General features: G+C 35.1%; 1 protein-coding gene across 1 annotated transcript in view; it reads right to left on the bottom strand.

Annotated features, from left to right (window-relative positions):
* The window catches only part of TRAPPC12 (trafficking protein particle complex 12), a 52918-nt gene that overhangs the window by 30309 nt on the left and 2674 nt on the right, over window positions 1–19935 (bottom strand). The window contains exons 3-5 of the mRNA XM_035320985.1: window positions 16707–16823; window positions 10561–10674; window positions 9705–9843 (exon numbers count right to left, since the gene is read on the bottom strand). Coding sequence (XP_035176876.1) covers window positions 9705–9843; window positions 10561–10674; window positions 16707–16823 — 370 coding nt within the window. The remainder of the gene's footprint in view (window positions 1–9704; window positions 9844–10560; window positions 10675–16706; window positions 16824–19935) is intronic.

Raw genomic sequence — 19935 nt, 5'->3', positions numbered from 1 at the left:
GGTAAGAATGAGAGATTCTGGTTTTCCACTAATACTGCACTATTTCCTTAAGTCTAGTCTTTCCTCATCATCTCTAAGGAGTAAATAAACACCCCAGGCCTGATGTTAGAACATGACAGAATATAAATGACGCCCAATCCTCTCTGCAGCAGCTCGTACAAAGCTGTGGGGCATGCTGCAGTCTACTTTGAAGCATGCTCTCTCAGCTCAAAACACGTTTTGAATAAGTTTGCCATGGCACTTGTACTCCGCAGAAAAAGGGAAACTTTGTCACCAATAAAGCGGAAAGGAACTCTGTACATTAAAGAAAACAAAACTGGGCACAAAAAAAGAACAAAAGACAAAACAGAAGCTGAAGAAAAGGAAACTCTGGATAGTATACACTGACAAACAAAAAGGTATCCCTGTAACACAACTGAATTTTTTTAAATAAAATTTACTTTCAAAATCAATTAAGCAGTCTATAGTTACAAAAACAAACCACGGAACAACTTAGTTTAGGAGAGACCCCAAACTTCCATATGGTATACGAAAGGCTCCTCACCTTGCATTTCAGATCTCATTAATTACAGTAAAATAAGAAATACCGTGCATTACCAACAATGGTAGCTAAATTACAGGAAAAAAAGCTTTTCTCATGAACAACAGGAAGGCATGGGAATGCTACCAGTTCAGACAGTGAACTGCCCTAAATAGCATGATTTAATTGGAACTTTGGCAAAAATCCCAAACTGGGGGGAAACTTACAGCTGGTATTAGTCCAGAAGCAGACACAGACATTTAATGGGGTGCCATCTTTGCTTAAGTGGTCTGTGATGCCTGAACCAACCGTAACCCTCAGGCTCATTTTCCCCACAGAAAAGGAACTCACCATCAGGCACAATCCTAGAAACTCTCCAAAGTATGATGTAAATGAGATATCTATACAGAGAAAGGTCTCACTTCCAACATATATACTATTAAGTCATAGGTAATTACAGAAAAGTTCATGTGTTTCTCACATTTACGATTTGCTCATGAACAACCCATAGGTCTGTCTTGTTTCTGACATGCACGAGAGTTCTGCAGTGTTGTATGGCACTGCATGCCCACTGAACAACTCAGAAGATCCATGCCCACTGAACAACTCAGAAGCACAATTCTTACCAAGATGAGGGTTTTTAGCACACTGAAATTCAAGGTAATTTCATACAGACTGTACCAGTCTATGTTCTTTGCCAGCACCCAGTAGCCAATGCCTTCTTTAAAGCTGGGAAACAAAAACAGTGTTGACCAAAATTTTCTTTCAGTTAGCAATTTACACTGTTACACTAAAGTCACATATCAAACTAGAAAATTTGAATACTTACACTTAGGAAGTTTATGTGTAACGTTTATGTGTAACACAATCCTCTTTAAGACCTAATCCAACAATTCTAGCACTTTAAGCACGGGGATTAATTTGTTTTGAGCAAACAGTAGATTACCAGCATTTTATTCTATCTATTCCTTTTACTACCATATTACAAACACTTAAAATATTTCACCTAGCTATACTGTGATGAGCCTAATAACTTATTTGCTTAAAGCCTAAGCTCAGAAAAAAATAATTTGAAAGCATGGAGACAGAGAGAGAATACACTTCTTCAAGACCTTGCTCCAATCTGTGTCACCTTCACTGGTAAAGCAAACTTTTTTATTTCATTGGAACTTTGGTATCAAGCTATCACATCCTGCTGAAGGTTTTTTCTTGTGCCTTGTCCTATTTATTCACTCTCATTTCAAAATCCTACTCAGAGTTACTGTTTTCCATGAAGAAATCCTGTGTTCTTGATAAAAGGTAGTGTGGTTGTTCTTTTAGTAAAAGTGTCAAAGCACACAAATGGTGTAAATTAGTGACGGGAAAAAACAGCAAAAATTTCAAAAAAAGATTGTAAAAGACTGAGTAGTTGAAAAGGAAGGCTTAGAATAGAAAGTGTTTCTTGATCTTACTCATCACTACAATTGAAATCTCATTAAAATTAATTGTCAAAGTATCATTGAAGTAAACTTTTGTTGATATTTGGCTTAAAAAAAAAAGAGAGAGAGAGAAAAGAAAGGAAAAAAGAAAGACATACCATAGTTGTATATCTCCCTCAAGACCGATGCAAGATTGTGCCATGAACTTTAAAAACACATGCTAAGAGACAAGCAATGTCATTATTTTGTAGTGCCTTCTACAAAATAATGAAGGGTTAAGGACATAGTTTAAAACTGCCAAGAAGATAAAATTATTTTCTTCCTCTTCCATCTCCTTTTCTGATGAGTAAGAAAGAGAACTTGCTCACTTTACTTAGTGACAATAACAAATTCAAGGACAAGAATGCAAACTCCTTTCTAAAATTCTAATTGTTCAAGCGGAACATAAATCTTTCCTGCAACCAAGACAGAAAAAGAAGTAAATGTTAATAGGATGAAACAATACTATACATATCACAGAAAGTGTTTCTGATGGGAATGGATGCATTCCAGATGGAAGGAGTAGATCATAAACTGTGACTGAGATTTTAGAAAACATTGTAATTTTCATTTTATACCATCTAGTTAACGAGAGAACAATTGGGAAGAGGTAATGACATTTGTTGATGTTTCTAGTTGATCAATAACAATAGTGTTATTAAGGTCTAAAGGGCAGGATGTAGAATTCAGTACAAAATTTAATTAAAAAGCAGATTAACAGTAGGGAAAAAACTATACTTGCTTCAATAAACACTGTCACATTGGGGAAAAAACAAGAAAGATTGAGTACATTAACACTAAGCTATAACAGAAATAACTATGCTTAGTAGATTAAGTACTTTGGGGGAAAAAAGAATGACATTATATTGTCGTAAATTCTTCACCTACTTGGTTATTGTCAGGCCACATACAGAGTGCCTTACACAAATTTCTTTGCAAGAGGTTCTTGTGTAAGTGGACATATATTTCATGTGAAAATCCTCTGGGGATAAAAAGATTTTAAATAAACACAGGATTTTGGCATGGGCTGACTTTTGAAAAACTATTTTGAATCAAAACCATGCCCTCTATTCTGTTTTCCTCAGCACTAAATTAAACAAGGCAACATAGCTTTATGTATACCACCAAAGAAGTATTTAAAGCAAGCAGCATAGCCTGCAATTAAAATGTTTACTTGTGACCACTGGACAATGGGACAATGTCTTTTTTTTCCACTCTTCTCCATGCTGCAGATCTCTGCAAGAAGTGATGCCCTCTTATACAGCAAAATCGTGTTCACTAATCCTCGAAGATTTCAACAAATGCAATACCCTACAATCACCGTCATGTATACAAATTTTATTTTTAAGTTTAATAAATCTTCTTCCAGCTTGATGTTCTACTTTTAACCTCTGTTGACCATTTCATGGTAATTTTATCTATTGAAAATTAATAATGGAAAATTGAAAATGGAAAATGGAAAATCATTTTAAAGACAATTCTTTTTTTTTTTTTTAGCTATCACTTCTAAAAACAGTGCATCTTTTTTTTTCCCTCACAGAATATGATTTTTGATTGTCCCTTCGGTATGAATTAGTCTCATTCATATATATATTACCAGTATACAAAAGGCAAAACTGAAAAGTTAAAAAAGATCTCTTAAAAATAAATTGATACTCCAACAGCATGGGAACACAGATAGATTAAATATTAAGATCAGGTAGAATTTTCTAATATATTTCCATATATTTCAATTCTTTTCTTTTACTTTTTTTTATGAACAGCTCCACATTTTCTTATCATAACATAAACACCACCTCATGCCAAGCAAATTCAAACTAAAGCCCTCAACTGCAGCCTTTCTAGAGCAGTAAAATGAGGATTCCAATGGCTTGCATTTTTATCTTCATATTTCTTGCTGCAAAATATGAAATCAGAGGTTATTTCTCATCTGCCTTCTAAAGCTTATTCAACAGATTTTAAATGTCAAAAATGCAGCAGTAGGGCAAACGATCATTTACTGGAAGTATAAAGTAGGATCTTAATATTAAAAGAAAAAAAAAGAAAAAAACTGCAAGCCCTTCCCTTCATTGGGTAAAAAAACGAATTACAGAACATCTAAAAAGCTATTCTGCTTTATGCAGACATAGACTCACAGAAGTGTGTATATGTGCATTTATATGCACATTTACATTCTTCTACAACAGCACAGTCATACAATTTATGAGGGATTTTTAACAGCGATGATAAAGTGACATTAAATCTAAGTTTCACTGACCATCAAAGAAAACTAAAGTTAAAAATCCAGATTCAACAGAATATTTAGTTCCCAAGCTTTTGTTTATTACTTTAATTCCAGAAAGACTGAATAGATAGGAGCATAAATGCTCATAACCACTGAAAGAAAATGTTTTGAAAATTTTATCTGAAATTGCATGCTGCCATATACTTCACAATTTAAGTGTACATGAGCTAAGAATACAGAGATATTCCAAATTAAAATCTGGTTTTGAAAGATTTCAAAAATACTTTTTCAGTAATCTGGAGTTGTTATTTGCCCTGAAGCAAAGAAAACTGAAGAGAAAGAATGCAAAAATAAAACCCAGACCAAAAAGCCACCAACTCCCGGGGGGGGGGGGGGGGGGGGGGGGGCCACCCAACCAACGCCCCCTCACCCCCCCAAAACAACAACAACAAACAACAGTTGCCCTACCACAAAGGGATCACCATAAATCTTACCTACTGATAACTGCAGTAAGGTAGAATTTAAGGAATACTATATAAAGTTGCTAGTGTCTATAGAGACTATGTAGCCTTGGGAAAGAAAGCACAATTAAATATTTTGGCAGTACTCCATGCTCTTAAAGTTGTACATATATTTCTTAACTCAAATATGTATATTATCTTAGAAAAATTTGTATTTGCAAGTCTGACTGCTCTGAATACCCATCTGGAACCACAACACTTTTATTCAATCTGTATTAGCTGATTTCATAGTTGGAAGGTAACTGTGGAACAACACAACAATTTAAATAGACTGTAAAAGGACGTACATGGAACTATAACACCATCACATACTGTAACTATCAAAACCATTAAGTTGAAAAGAATATGACCTCATGCCTCAGTTCATATTTAAATTGAACATACCTACTTGTACCGTAAGCTGATCATCTGTAAGGACAATAAAGTTGGATGGATCTAATCTGCTGGTTGTACTTATCTTGTATAAATACAATGGGATTAAGGTGTGGGAACAGCTATCACACTTTCCTTATAGAATTTTGACTGGGTAGGGGGAGAGAGAGAGATGCTGTTCCCAGGGATGTGAGAGAGAACAAGCAATTCTGTTCTGGCAAGCATTAAACTATGCAGTCCTGGATTATTGATAAAGGAATTTATTATACATGCATTGTTAACAAGCTAATTTAAATAATAAAATAGATATAAATCATTCATATATTTTGCTTGAAATATGTTAGTAGGAATCCACAATCCACTCCTGTCTGGTAACTCTACATATAATTTTGTGGTGTAACAAGCATAAAAGGAAGCATTTTGTTTCAACATTTTAATTTTGATACATGGTGTATAAATGGAGTTAGCACTTAAAAGTCAATTTAAGAAATGAGACTATGGATAGAAACAACATACACATTAATTGTAACACGTACAGTAGTTTGCATCATTTCTTTATATTCAAAATATTCATAATAAGGGATGTAATATATTAGATTTTTCTTCTGTGTTTTCAGTGCTCTAGGTGAGGAAAGTTTATATAGCTGCACTTCTTACAGCAGTGAGGATAGTCCCTCATTCATTCATCACAGAGGAGCATACCTCAAAGAATTTAAATTCCAAGTAAATGTAGGAGGCGTGGAAGATATTCTCCTATCAATTTAACTTAACATGGTGAATAGGGTCAACTTAATTTCCCTCTGAAGCTTTCCCAGAGCTCTTTTCTTTCCCTTCTGGCGACACCACTAGCCTCTCTTTTATCCTGATGTTTTATATAGCGTTTGCAGCCATGGATATGTGCATTACTGTTTTCTTCATTATGGTTCTAAGATCTAATATTTGAAAAATCTTCCTTTCCTGATTTCTACACTCTTCCTTTTGTCATCTCTATTACCTGTAGGTGTGCACTATTTGAGAAGGCAGGGGTGGAGTCTGCTGTGATCCTTGTATTAACCAGTGAAATTAGTTAAGCCACTCCTTGATCCTTCCTGCTTGATGCAGAACAGAGATTAAACTGGTCTCATTTCCTAGTAAAATCTTAAAATTGCTCATATATGGATTTAATTCTTCCAAATACCATATTTCTATTCCCTTATTTAATCTTTTCTGCTTTCCCTTAGCTGCAAAGGTGTTTCTTCCACCAGTGCATCTGTCCTTGTTAATTCCTTTGATAACCTGGGGAATATTTTTACATAAATATTTTTATATATAAAAAATACTGCTATTTTTTGTCATTTGTACTTATGGCATCACTTGAAGGAGTGTCCCTTTTACAGCAGCTGAAAGGCAGCTGTTGCTCATCAACAAGGTCTGTCAGCAAGGAAGGACCAGCTCTGCTGTAACAGTAAGGATTCTAGCTTGTCTTGCAGGTAGAACTCTTGCATTTCAGAGAGTTCTTGTACATAGGAATTCCAAGCAGAAAACAAGAACTGTAGTTTGGCCCATATAGTCACCTACCTCTCTGCTTGACTGCAAAAATGTTAGTATTCTGTTGCAGATTAAAATAACAAAGGTACCTGTTTGGAGGCAGCAAAGAAAAAAACTTCTCAATAGTAAGCTACAGGGGGAAAAAGTCCCTGTTGGTATGTTTTTTGTGCAGCATGCTTAAATTCAGTTAAATTCAGTAGTTTGTAGTACACGTGCACATGTATCATCATTTCTAGAAATCACAGGCAGTGAGAAGCAGAAAAATCTGATTTCATATGCTTACTACTATTATTATTTTGTAATAGATAGGTACTTAGGTCAGGAACCTGTGTCCCAAATTGCTTCCTGCACATCTCTGTTATAGGGCTGGATTTTTGTCATCACTCTTGCAACTCATGGATTACAGAATTCTTTTTAGGATTTTGTCTTTCAATTATACAGTCTATTCCACTTTTACTCATAACTTCTGCTTCTGTGTTCCTTACGATAGTTCATAAACTCTCTCATACCAGCTAACCTAACATGTCCTTTCCATTGGTAATGCCTGGGTGTTTCTGAAAGAGCCAAGGATTACAATGAAACATTAAAATGCTATTTCATTCATTTATGAGATAATTTGCACTTGTTTCTGGTTAATAGAGCAGTAAATTACAGAAAAGTTAATGCTACCAAAATGAGTGTTCTAAAAGCTACAATAATTGACAATAATTTATTTTGAGTTAAGAAGAAAAAACCTGTGTAGATGTAAAGACATGGCTTTTATTTCCCTGACCAGAGCTCTAGATGCATTATTTCCCCCCCCACTCCCCTTTTCTTTCTCTTTGTGATGATACAGCATCATCTTTACTGCTTTAACATGAAATCAGTCTTCTGTATTCAGGTAGCAAATGCCTAAATTAGTAATGCATTGTTAAATATTTAGTTGCATGGGCTCTGGAAACTGCTTTCATAATGTACACTTTCTTATGAAATGTTAGCAATCCTAGTACAAGTTTTTAAGGTGTGACACGATTGTGAACATAGGGATACTAGTGTGTGCTGCAATAAAACTGACACTTTCAGATGGGTAGTAAAAGTTTTATTTATATATATATATATTTATAATATATATAACATAGAATGGTGTGACTCTAGACATCACTCAACTATTGGCTTCGAATATTTCACTAGGTCTGTATTACTTTTCTGGCCTTACTATTGTCCACTGTAGTTTGAGGTTTTAGTAGCAATAAACAAAACAAAACAAAAAGAAAACAAAACAAAACAAAGAATTTTCACACAACTACCTAAGTGTCCTTATTTATTCAAGCAGTGCTATTCATTTATTATTGCTGAAACAGATTTAAAAAAATTAGCTCTTCTGCTGGCTTCGAATGAAAAAAGACAGAATTTGTAAAGCATGAAAATGTTGGTAAGGAAGAAAATTAAAACATGGAGGAAAGGGTCAAGAATTCACTCCTAGGCAACGTGGAATAGAAGGAACAGTTCGTCAGAGATCCCAGAAGACTCCTCGTCTACTTGTGGATGAAAGCACAAGACTGCTGTTGCCATTCACAGAATCACAGAATGGCCAAGGTTGGGAGGGACCTCTGAAGACCATCTAGTCCAACCCCCATGCCAAGCAGGATCACCTACAGCACATTGCATAGGACAGCATCCAGGTGGGTTTTGAAATCTCCAGAGAAAGAGACTCCACAAACTCTGTGGGCAACCTGTTCCAGTGCTCTGTCACCCTCACAGTAAAGAAACTTGTGATATTCTATGATTCTGTCAGCCACTCCTCCCAGCTTTGTGTCATCAGCAAACTTGCTGAGGGTGCACTCTGTTCCATCGTCCAGGTTGTTGATGAATACGTTGAACAACACTGGACCCAGTACCCTGGGGGACACCGCTAGCTACCTGCCTCCAACTAGACTCCGCACCACTAAACGCAACCCTCTGAGCTCTGCCATCCAGCCTATTCCCAATCCACCTCACTGTCCACACTCATCTAGACTGCGCTTCCTGAGCTTCTCTATGAGGATGTTATGGGAGACAGTGTCAAAAACCTTCTTGAGATCATGTTAGACCACATCCACTGCTCTCCCCTCATCCCCTCAGGTAGTCACCCCATCACAGAAGCCTATCAAACTGGTTAAGCACGATTTACCCTTGGTGAATCCATGATGACTATTCCTGATCACCTTTTTACACCTTCTGACAGCCCGGGGAAAACTTCTCCTCCTGTGTAACGCTGCATCATGTCCAAAGCTACCAAAACATAACCAGATCCAAGGAGCTGTCCAACCTGGTGACCAAAACCTCTCCCTCACTCTTAAAAATAACACAGTTCATTTCAGTGGACTCAATATATTCAAGGCGAAACAGGAAATTTTTGCTTGTTATTGCCTGAAAGATGTTGACTTATTTGGTCAGATGGACTTGTTTGAGGAAGCGCACGCTGGTCTTGCTGGGCTACAACTGATCCTTTGCATCAAAAAAGAGGTGAAACAGTCTTTTGTGAAAGATCCTGAACTTGCTTGACTGCCCTTCCTCAGCAACCTCAAAACCCCTCCATAGTTCTAGGTTAACTCATCGAGACTACCAGCACTTCACATAAAATGGACCATATTATTTCAGATATATTTTGGTGGCCCTATCTTTTAAAATTACGTTACTCACAAGCATTTTATGGTTGTTCAAATATGAAAGCCAAAGAATGGTAAGATCACTTGCACCAGAGAGAATTTAATAGATTTAGAAAAAACAAAACAAAACAAAATTCAAAGTAGCATGGAATGGGAGTGAAATTACTCTTAGAAGAACTAATTTTTCAAACTCAGGCCCATCTAGACTGTGATGGAGTAGCTTTACTCCTTATTTTTACTTTATTACCTCTGTAACATGAACAATACTTTAATTTAGTAGTTAATCACATTCTGATTGGGGGGAAAAAAGAAGGAAATAATTAAAAGATCACCAATGCTTTAGATTTTAAAAAGAAAAAAAAATCCATTATTTCTGTGAAGACTAGTAAAAATAGTAATATAAAACCACCAAGAATTAATGGTTAAAATAAACATTTTATAAATGAAGTATCCTACCTTTTCGTCCAGGGTATACATGAGGGTAATATTCATAATAAAGATCAGGCTGGTCCAAATTTCCAAATGGTTCAAATTCCATTTCTGCATTTTGGAAGAGATTCAGTTTTACGAGTAGTGCTAGCCTCACAAACCACAGCTAAAGATGATTATATATTAAAAAGAAAAGAAAAGATGAAGTCTGTTATTCTCTTTAATCACAAGACACATCCAAATACAATTTTGACTGTCTAAACTTTTCTGATAAAGTTGAGTGAAGAGTTTCTATGCTACTTGCTGGTAAGAATCAGGATTTATATTTACTTGCATTTTCACAGAACACTTTTCCTAAGATCATTACAACAAAATACAGAGGAGTGATGTTTTATTTCTTTGTAAAGATATAGAAATCTGAAGACAAATTTTGGCTTTGCCCATGATGGTAATTGTTGAGGGATCTCCCTGTACTCATCTCTACCCACAAGCTTTTTCCATATTTTCTCCCTCCGTTCCTTTAAGGAAGGGGAGTGAGAGAGCAGTGTGGCACAGTTTAGCTGCCCATCTGTGTGAAACTATCATAATAGTGTCTATAAACTTAGTGCAGTGAGTCTTCCAAGACAGCAAAACTTAACTCCTTTTATGAGTGTCATTACCTTCCTAAACATACAGTCCGGACAGAATTTGACTTTTTAAAACTATTTTGTTTAAAATGAACACCTACTTTACATAAGCAAACAGAAAAAGTGACTTGGTAAAATGCCTTACTAAGCCTAATTTTTAGGTAACAATTAGGAAAACAAGTTTGATCATATTAAAAAAAAATATTCCAGAGTAAGTATGTTAGAAAAAAGGTACAAGGGGGTATCTCTGAACATACCTGCAAAGAATCTGTTGTATGGTTAGTAGGTAGCCCACTTTTTTTGTAGCCTTGACCATGAGCAGTTAAAAGACGCCCACACAAGTCAACTGCTGCCCTCCAGTTTTTACTGCTCTGGGAAGAAGGAAAGAGTAAGTAGCAAAAACATAAATGTGCAACCCCTAAAATACACAAGCGCTTATTTTGTCTGAAGCAGCTACATATAACCATCAGTAAAAATGACAAGGTCAGGAAAGCTGGCTGGCGAGAAGCACAGTGTCATTTGTCAAAACTGCACATGTAATTAGGTAAAAAGTGAAGTCAAGCATGAAAGAAAGCAGTATCATCAGATCACTAAATCAAAAGAATACACAACACCATATGGGTCTCTAAACTTAAAGCTGTATCACATTTGCTAATATACTTGCAATATTCAAAGTTTTCCTTTCTCCTCAAAAGGAGAAAACATTGCCACACAATCACATCCAAATCACTCTAGTTATCAAGTACTTAAACCTTATTCCTGCAGTCCTGAATTCAACATTTTAGATTATAATCCCTGGTGTAGTTCATTTAATGAAAACACCTTCTAAACATTACCTGAAACACAGAATTTCTAGCAATTAAGAACAAAGGAAGGGAGATAATATAATGTATAAAATGATAATTAATTCAAAATCATAAAAACGCTTTCAACTTTGAAATGTAAACAACAGAATTTTCATTGCATTGCTAACTTTACAATATTCTTAAATATATTTTTTTCATTCATTAAACAAAATCATCCCTAGTTACACAACTCACAGTGTACTGTCACCCTGTCATCCAATTAGCCTTGTATATGCTAATGCAGCCATGTAAATACCTAATAAAATTAAAAAAACTAAGACAGAAAGGCTTCAAGGGTTTAGGCTATCATACTTTCCTTTTATACAGAATAATTTTCTCAGGGGACACAAGTCCAGTAGACACATGTCATTATAAAATTAGTATCTCTTGTTACCTGAAAGTCATCTTTTTTTCAAGTGGAATTTATTAAACACAGCAAATATAATGATAAATGTAACAGAGAACTGTCATTTTGTCTGATAAAACATAAAGGAATAGAATATATATATTTCAGTGTTTGCAAAATTCAGATACTCACCTTGAACTGGCTTTTCATTAAATTCTCCCTAACATTTAGAGTTTGGAAAATGTGTCAATAAAGAAATCAGTAAAACTACTAGTAACAGAGAGATTTCATACTCTGGTCCCTATTTTGCAGCCATACTAATTCAAAGGGCAGCTACAGTAGTGCACTGACCACCTCATCTTTCATCTGCAGTTGTACTGCAGGTAAAAAATTTGAATTCCACTGGAAATGCAGAAGTTGGCCAACAGGACAACCATGACGCAGCATAGCAACTTCTGAGATGTATATACTCTTATGTAAGAGTAAGAATTTATATGTATATATTTTAAATAATTTTTTAGGATACTTTATTAAAAAAGGAAGAAGTTTAATTATCTGAATTTTCACTATATGTGAAAGATTGCATTCTGGTTCTATTATGAATATATTCACTGACTTGGACTGAAAAAATACTACCAAGTACCTGACCACCACTTTCTCACATGTAGCTGTTCTTTAAAGGTCTCCACCTGAAGGCCAATTTTACTTGATTTTCTGAATTACAGTTGAACAAAGAGAGTGTATGACTGCAGAAGTATTCTTATTCATTCTTTGTATACAATAGTGTACCTTGTTTTCCTGAATGAAAGCAGTGAAACTCAGGTGATGCAACAAACAGGACTAATACCCAGGTGGTAAGCAAGGAAAGTCACGTAGGAGAGACAGAATGAAAAGTAAACGAATGAAATGAATGAAAAGTAAAATTGTGAAAGAAGCTTGCAGACTGGGTATCTGCAGAATCTATGTTCAATGAGAAGCAAACTCACCTGGTGCACAATTTCTAACATTACTTGGCTTCTCAGGAAAACAACATTGACTTAGAGGTAAGCTACTGAAATTTCATCCAATAAATTGATGCTTTTTAGTCACAGAAATTCAACATCCCCCCTCAAACCCTTCAAGCCCCCAACTACTGTTTGTGTTGCTTGTGTCTCCGATCTTCTCTCAAATCAGCTACAAAATTGTTAGAAATTGAAGACTAAAGGAATACAAAAAAGTAACTGTATTTTTAAGGAGAATTTCTAACTTATTAAAGTAAATACGTATGCCATACCATTGTATACAAGTCGGTTATAATTGAAAATATATGCAAAAGCACAACATTAATCACATGCAAAAGTAACACTATATGATTTTTTTTTGAAAATAGACTCAAAGGGAGTCATTAACTCTACATGTAACACCATTAAAGTGATTAAAATGTCCTCCTCCACTAGCTATGACATTCTTCCCCTCTGTAAATTACATTCATAGAGCACTTTCACATCAGTTAAGAAAATGTAGTTAGTAACCCTTTCCTGGTCTAGTAACTCAGAGAAATTACTGCATACTTAGAGCAACTGTTGCATATTTATAGGAGCAAGATGTGTTTTTTTTTTTAGGTATGACACCTATCAAAGACAATTTTCCTATGACTGCAAACACGTTACAACTCAAAATATCAGAAATGACTCTAGTAAGAAATACTGTGCTGTTTGTTCAAATGAGGGTAAAAAGTGAATCTAAGATACGGAATAGGAGGAACTAAGACACCTGTAACTTGCATTTGTATGTATAGTTTTTATTCAACGCTGTAAAACAAAGCAACACTGTGAAGACAGGTTATTATGTGCACTCAAGCAAGAGGTAAATGCATGTTCCTATACCAAATTAACAAAACTTTTCAGAAAGTCAGATTTTCTGTTTTCAGTTGAAATACATAAATATTTAGCCTCTACAGTCCTTTTAGAGTCCTTTTAGCCTCTACAGTCCTTTTACACCTTCAAAGGTGTAAAACTAGTTCAACTGTAGAACTTCGCCACCCTTGGTGTAATAAGAATGCATTTTCAATTATATGTTATGCATACCATAGAAAAGACTTTAATTGTGACAATAGAATTGTTCAATAAACCAACTATGCATCACTGGGCTACAGGTACAAATCTCCCTCAAATGATCCCCCCAAAACACCTATGATTCCCCCCAAAACAACTTCTATCACCAACATTCAAGCACTAACGTCATCCACAGAATTACCTTGCACAAGTTTTTTATTAAAACTTTAGTAAGAAAGTTAAGAATTTACTACTCAAGATGTACATCGGAATCAATCCAATTTATGATATTCTCTTGTGATTCTGGTGAATGGAGCTGGTATCTGTATTTGCAGATATAATCCAGCAAGTATTGCCAATATATGGAATGACCACATCACTACACAGAGCTCACATGATTTAGAGTATCAGACTAATAGAGGAGGTAAAATGTAATCATTAACATGTAAAGTCACATAGCTTACTGTGTTCAGTTCTACACAGTGATAATAAAAAGAAGTCCAAGAAGAAATGTTAGGCTGATTAAGACATCTATTATCAGATAACTAGAACAATTATTTCTGACTTCAAAAAAAGAAGATTGGAGAAATGGAAAAGTAACTGTCATCTCTCCATACAAAGTAACAGGGAAGAAGAAGGAAACATCAAGAAAACGACTTAAAAAGCAACATAGGAACAAAATTCATCATAATTACTAAGTATCATTTAATTTTATACACTAAAGATTTTGCCTAACTGTGACAGAGATCAGGAAGAACATTTTCTCTTTTAAAACACTTTGTTTGCAGAGATAGTAACAGCAAGATATAAGATGCTGAACCAGGTACAGTGATAATAGAGAACCTGATGTCGGCTGTTTAGGGTGTTTTTCCCATCCACACAGAATTAGAACAGTAACCAGACACAAATGGAGAATATTCCTCTAATGCAGACAGGCTTGGAATACTGATATAAGTTTGTTTGTTTGTTTTTTGTTCCCGCAAGACCACTGGGGAATTGTAGCCTTACAACTTCCTTCCTAACAGGATTTAGCATTCATTTTTGTTTTCACTTGCCACTGGTGACTTCCTATAGCACGCTATTGTTCTTGAACATTTTAGATGGGATTTCAGATTCACACATGTAAATATAGATGTTTCCAGTAACTGTATTGATTAGATCTCTTGACTTGTTAGCTTAGACACCCGCTCACATGCAGGCACCTAAATAACAGGTATCAGTCTGAAGTTGGCCATTGTAGGAAGGGAATGAATTGTGTGACAGAAACGATCTCATTAATTTGTATGTCAATGTGCAATTCATATGGATACCAAGAAAACAGGTAAGGGAAAATCTTGTTTTTGTGGAAACCATATAGCAATATTCCCAACTTTCACCTGTATCTGAATTCAAGCTCCATATTTTGTCCAGATGTTGATTAGACCATTCCCTTCATATGAAAAGATGCATTCACTAAACATATTTTGTCAGGAATTCACTCATAAAGTAAAATTGGCAGTTGCTGAAAGAGAACTCATTATACTGATTCTCACCTATCATGTATGTAAAAAGCATCCCGCTTATTAATTAATATTATCTAGAATGGAATTATACTATTTCTAAGAAAGTTCAAAATACCTTTTACCTTTAAGGCTTCTGCCAGTAATAAGGAAGTCTTCCACATTAAGAATTTCAGAAGAAAACAGCAATATTTATAAGGATATATAAGGAAAAAAAATAAACCAAACGAATTCTTTCTTTAGAGTTTTGCAAACAAAATTAAGAAATAGTTGTATTGCATACTTAACCATCAGCTAACACAATTAGAAGCCTTGAAAACTCAAGAATATCTGACTTCTGGCTGAATGGCAGCAATGTTACCAACTCCCCCTTCCTCCCCAGTAAAAGAAATGTTAAAAGAAATCTGCTGCAGGTAGCAAAAAAACCACGAGAGCAGCAGATTGCCTCCTGCCTTTGATCTCAATAGTCATAACACAGCTTTTACAGAGCTTAAGAGAGCACTCAAAGCTTAAATACTATCAGTGGCAGCACTGTATTTAAGGTACTTGATGGTCTGCAGCACAGAAGAACATTTTGTATGGACAAAGCTACCAAGCCAAGCAGGGAAAGATTTAATTTTTCCATATGTCAAAACAACACTTCTGAATGATCAAAAGGATCGGGGGGGAAAAAGGTCTCTCCTACCTAGGCAAAGACAGGGACAAGGTTTCTTAATGAGATTTTTTTTTCTCTGAACTCTCCAATTAAGCAGAACACTGAAATGGACAGAAAAATATTTATCTCCGTGATTGAGATCGCTGTGTTTTTTCAGGTTTAGTTTCAAAAATTACCTCCGAATTCCTTGAGCAATTTTTGAGAAAACCACTTAGAATCTTCCTCATTTGGAGCTCAACATGTAATCTAATGCAACTAAATTATAAAATGGTAAATACTAAATATGAATTGTGCTAACACTTAAAATTTTTCAGAAATAAAACAAGCTTAAAATGCTTTGACATTTCAACAGATTAATTTAGGCTTAGCCACGTAATAGTAATGAGTTCCATATAGGAATACAGTGATAGAAAGAATAAGGCAAGGTTCACAAGATTGCACAAGTTTTGCTGCTAGATGCAACTATTTTTGGGTCTGAAATATTTAAGTTAAGGAAAATTTTAACTTAACGAAAATTAAAGTTTAATTTAGAAGTATTTGTGTAGTTTTCTTGCTCCAAAATAAAAAAAAATAAAGCAGTTGAAATGATCACTTCAGCTTTGCTTACCATTTGCAATTAGTATATCTTACCTTCAGTAAAACACTACTCTGAAAGCATATAGATATATACACAGTTAAACAAACAAAAACTTAAAATCTATTTTGAAACCATTTGCATTGTATAAAAAATAACATATGATAAACTTCACAGTAACTTAAAATTACCTTGTTTCTAACTTTTGCATGAAAAAAAAAAGTTTGCTGCAACCTTTAATACCTGTAGTTAAAACCAAGTCTCATTCCTACTAAAAAGTACTGTACTTCAGTTAGTACGTTTGTAGGATTGCGAACAGTGATATACACATTTTTTCATTTCCTCCTCACAGTCATTAGCTCCCATTACTGTTGAGGATACATATGTTGATATATAATATAGATATATCTCAATATTTAATATATATTGAATTATGAAGATTCTTACTTACAATTAGCTGTTTCAGGCCTACAAATGACTGTTCTACAGAGTTGGCATTTAAAACTTGTCTCTTCACAGCAGCTTGCTCCCCCAGGAAGCGAAGCATTAAGTCTTTCACAGCATCTCCCTTGGTGTCCATGGAAGAAACAAAAGAAGAAACATAACAAGACACATTATTTTAACAAAATAAAATGTTGAACTAAAGGTGACCAACATAGTTTCCTACCTTGCTTATCTTCCAGTACTTCCTATGTGAAATGAATATAAATACATGCATATTTGCAGCATTTTAATGAAAACTTTTAGATTTATTCCACATTATTTGTTATATTTTTCCCCAATATTTAGGTTTCAATTAGCATAGAAAGATTCAAACTTATTTGCTTCCTTCAAATTATTATCCCTCAAATGACTATAGTAAATATATAGTCTCTATATACACACTATATACTTTCTATATGCACAAACAATATATAACTATATAAAAACATAATTCTCCTTCAAATAACTGGTAAAACACTCTTCAAAAATCTTACAAATCCAGTAAGTTTTACTGGATATATATAATGGATACTAAGAGATAAAGGGACACATGATTAGCTGGCCTTAAATATTCACAGAAACTTTGAAAAATCACAAAACCAATTAAACAAGAACCTTCCAACAAGTATTCTTAATTTCAAAAGAATTGCAATCAGTCAGAGAAATTGGGTTATCTGAGCAGCTCATTCATTTGAAGACTTGAGACTACCTGGGACAGACAGACACTTAAAATACAGATTTCTGAAGCCAGGCAAGATTAAGTCTGCATTTTACATCATGGAGCAGCTAGGAGGAAGTGTCCAAATCCAGGCTCTGCTTCCAGCTTTGTTAGTAATAAACTGAGTAATTCTGTATACGGCTCCCTCTGTGCCTGAATTTCACCTTCTCTTCTTCAACTATTTATCTGCCTTCCCAACTGTGGCCCCAAATCCTCCGAGTGCTGTGTACTACTTTTGGAGATTTTCAAAAGATAAGCAAGAAATTCCATTAATGCTTAATTCAAGCAGCTAATGAGAAATTGCAGACCATACTGATGTACCAAAATATATTGATGTACCAAAAGCAAATATGAGAAATTATTTCTGAAAGATTTTGGCCAATCTCGTGTTTTTAACACATTTGTAATCTAGAAAAGCAAAGATCTGAAAAACATTGCCAGCAACGTACTAGCATTATACTCATATTTTTGTTACCATTATTTTTTAAAAAGCAATATATAACCTGCATTCTAGAAGAGTAAAGATCTCTCTGGTCCTCCATCCTGTCAGAGAATTACAGATGCCCATGGAAGTAGTTTAGAAAAACAGGTCGAGCTCAAACTGTCCAACTTAAGCATGCAGGACTTTATGGTCCACCTGTGCCAAGGGTCCACCTGTGCCATGGTCCATATGTGCCTACCATTTTCAATTATTTTTGTACCTTCTGTGACATTTCTTTTCAGCCTCTTTTTCTAAAGAAAAGTACATCTGAGGGCCATGAATTCTACAACTTAAGAACAGTACATGAACTGCAAAACGGTCCCTCCTTTTGTTATGTTTCTTACCCAATAGCTCTTTCACCATAAAACAAACAAACAAACAAACAAAAAACAAAAAAAACCCTGTCTTTTATGAATTTTAGATCATTATTGCTCTTGTAAGCCAAATGGTCCTATTCCTTTTAGCTACCACTCAGACAGAAACTCTGCAGGTGCTGACCATTCCTCTTCTCTAATTTGTTTTAATTTCATTGTATCCTTCCAGATCTGTGGTAACTAGAATGGTGTGCAACACTGAAGATGCTAAAGCAGAAAGTGACTATGAAAAAGCATACAAAGGAATATTTGCAAAAACAAGGAAATTTTAAAAGAATATTTGCAAAAGGAACATGAAAGCATTCACTTGAAGAATTCACATAGGAAGCTGTTAGCACAGGGAGCAAAAAACAAGCCACAAAGCCTTTTGCCTAAAAAATAATGATCTGCATGAAATACAATAAAGTTTAGTTATGATAAAAGTAATTGATAATAAATGTTTGCTCTTTCCCCATGGGTTGGAAAAGGCATTTATGTTTTCTGTCTAGTTTCTTGAAGAATGAGACTGCAACTACTGTTCTACTACATGGAATTGTTTTTACTTCTGATGCTGTTATTCATCCTATGAACAAACACGATTTCAACCTTTCAGACTGAAAGATTAACAAAAGACTGTGTGTAGATGAAACAAACACAAAATAATGTTAAATGCCCCAGCAGATTTTGGGAGGAGGAAACATCACAAATGATGGACTGTGATGAAAAAGGCTATCACGACAGCAGACAGTAACTGACAAAGAAAGGCGTAATGGACAGAGCAGCGCTCCAGCTAGTTCCGGCAGTTAGAAAGCACAGGTACAGCTAATCTGTAACATATGTGACCCAAGAAAGTTTTAAAAATAAATCTTAAAATTATCACTGAGAAGGAACGAGCAGTTGAAACCAAGCACACTGAATAGTTTTGTTGTGATTTGTCCACTGTAAAACAACACACCTGTAACAAGAACAAACACTTTCTGAGTGAGCAGGGAAAAAGAAGCAGTGAGCTTTTCAATATAGGTCATACAAGATTTCAGCCATTTTCAGGTCACTGTAAATGCACTTTCCAACTAATTTCTTTGTTACCTGCATGCAGCCTGGTTGAACATCTTGCATTAAGCGTTAGGAAATTATTCATACCGAAAGCTTTAATGAACATTGTTGGAAGGTGATTTAACATTAAAAACATGCCTCCTGCAATGTTTTAGTTGGCATTTCAAGTACTCTACAATTATAGTTTCAGTTTCAAAGCTCCAGCATCATACAGAACAAAGATAGTAACTAAGTGATGTCTGTCTGGTGACAGGGAACACTCAGACCACTGAAAAAACAGTAACCAGGAGTAAGGAAATTCATGCAAAGATACAGCACTTCAAAACTTGACACCATGCTGAGTTTGCTTATAAAAAACAAACAGCGAAGAAAGCACCAGGAAATCCTGTTAATTCCTTTGCTGATTTTGCATCAGGTCTTACTGTAGAAATGTATCACTTGGGCATAGCTGTAATGTTTTCTTTTCAGTTATGCACCAAGTGGTACATCTGCATAAATATGTGGTCCCAGATTCAGGAAATGAGCAGTACAAAAAAGCCTTCAATCCTTCCCTGGACTGAGGAAGGTAAGCGAAAATGAAGGTAAAAATGGA

This window comes from Oxyura jamaicensis, chromosome 3 (genome assembly GCF_011077185.1).
Source record: "Oxyura jamaicensis isolate SHBP4307 breed ruddy duck chromosome 3, BPBGC_Ojam_1.0, whole genome shotgun sequence".
Taxonomy (NCBI): domain Eukaryota; kingdom Metazoa; phylum Chordata; class Aves; order Anseriformes; family Anatidae; genus Oxyura; species Oxyura jamaicensis.
The sequence above is the reverse complement of the archived record's forward strand: the minus strand, read 5'-3'. Positions and strand labels throughout refer to the sequence as shown.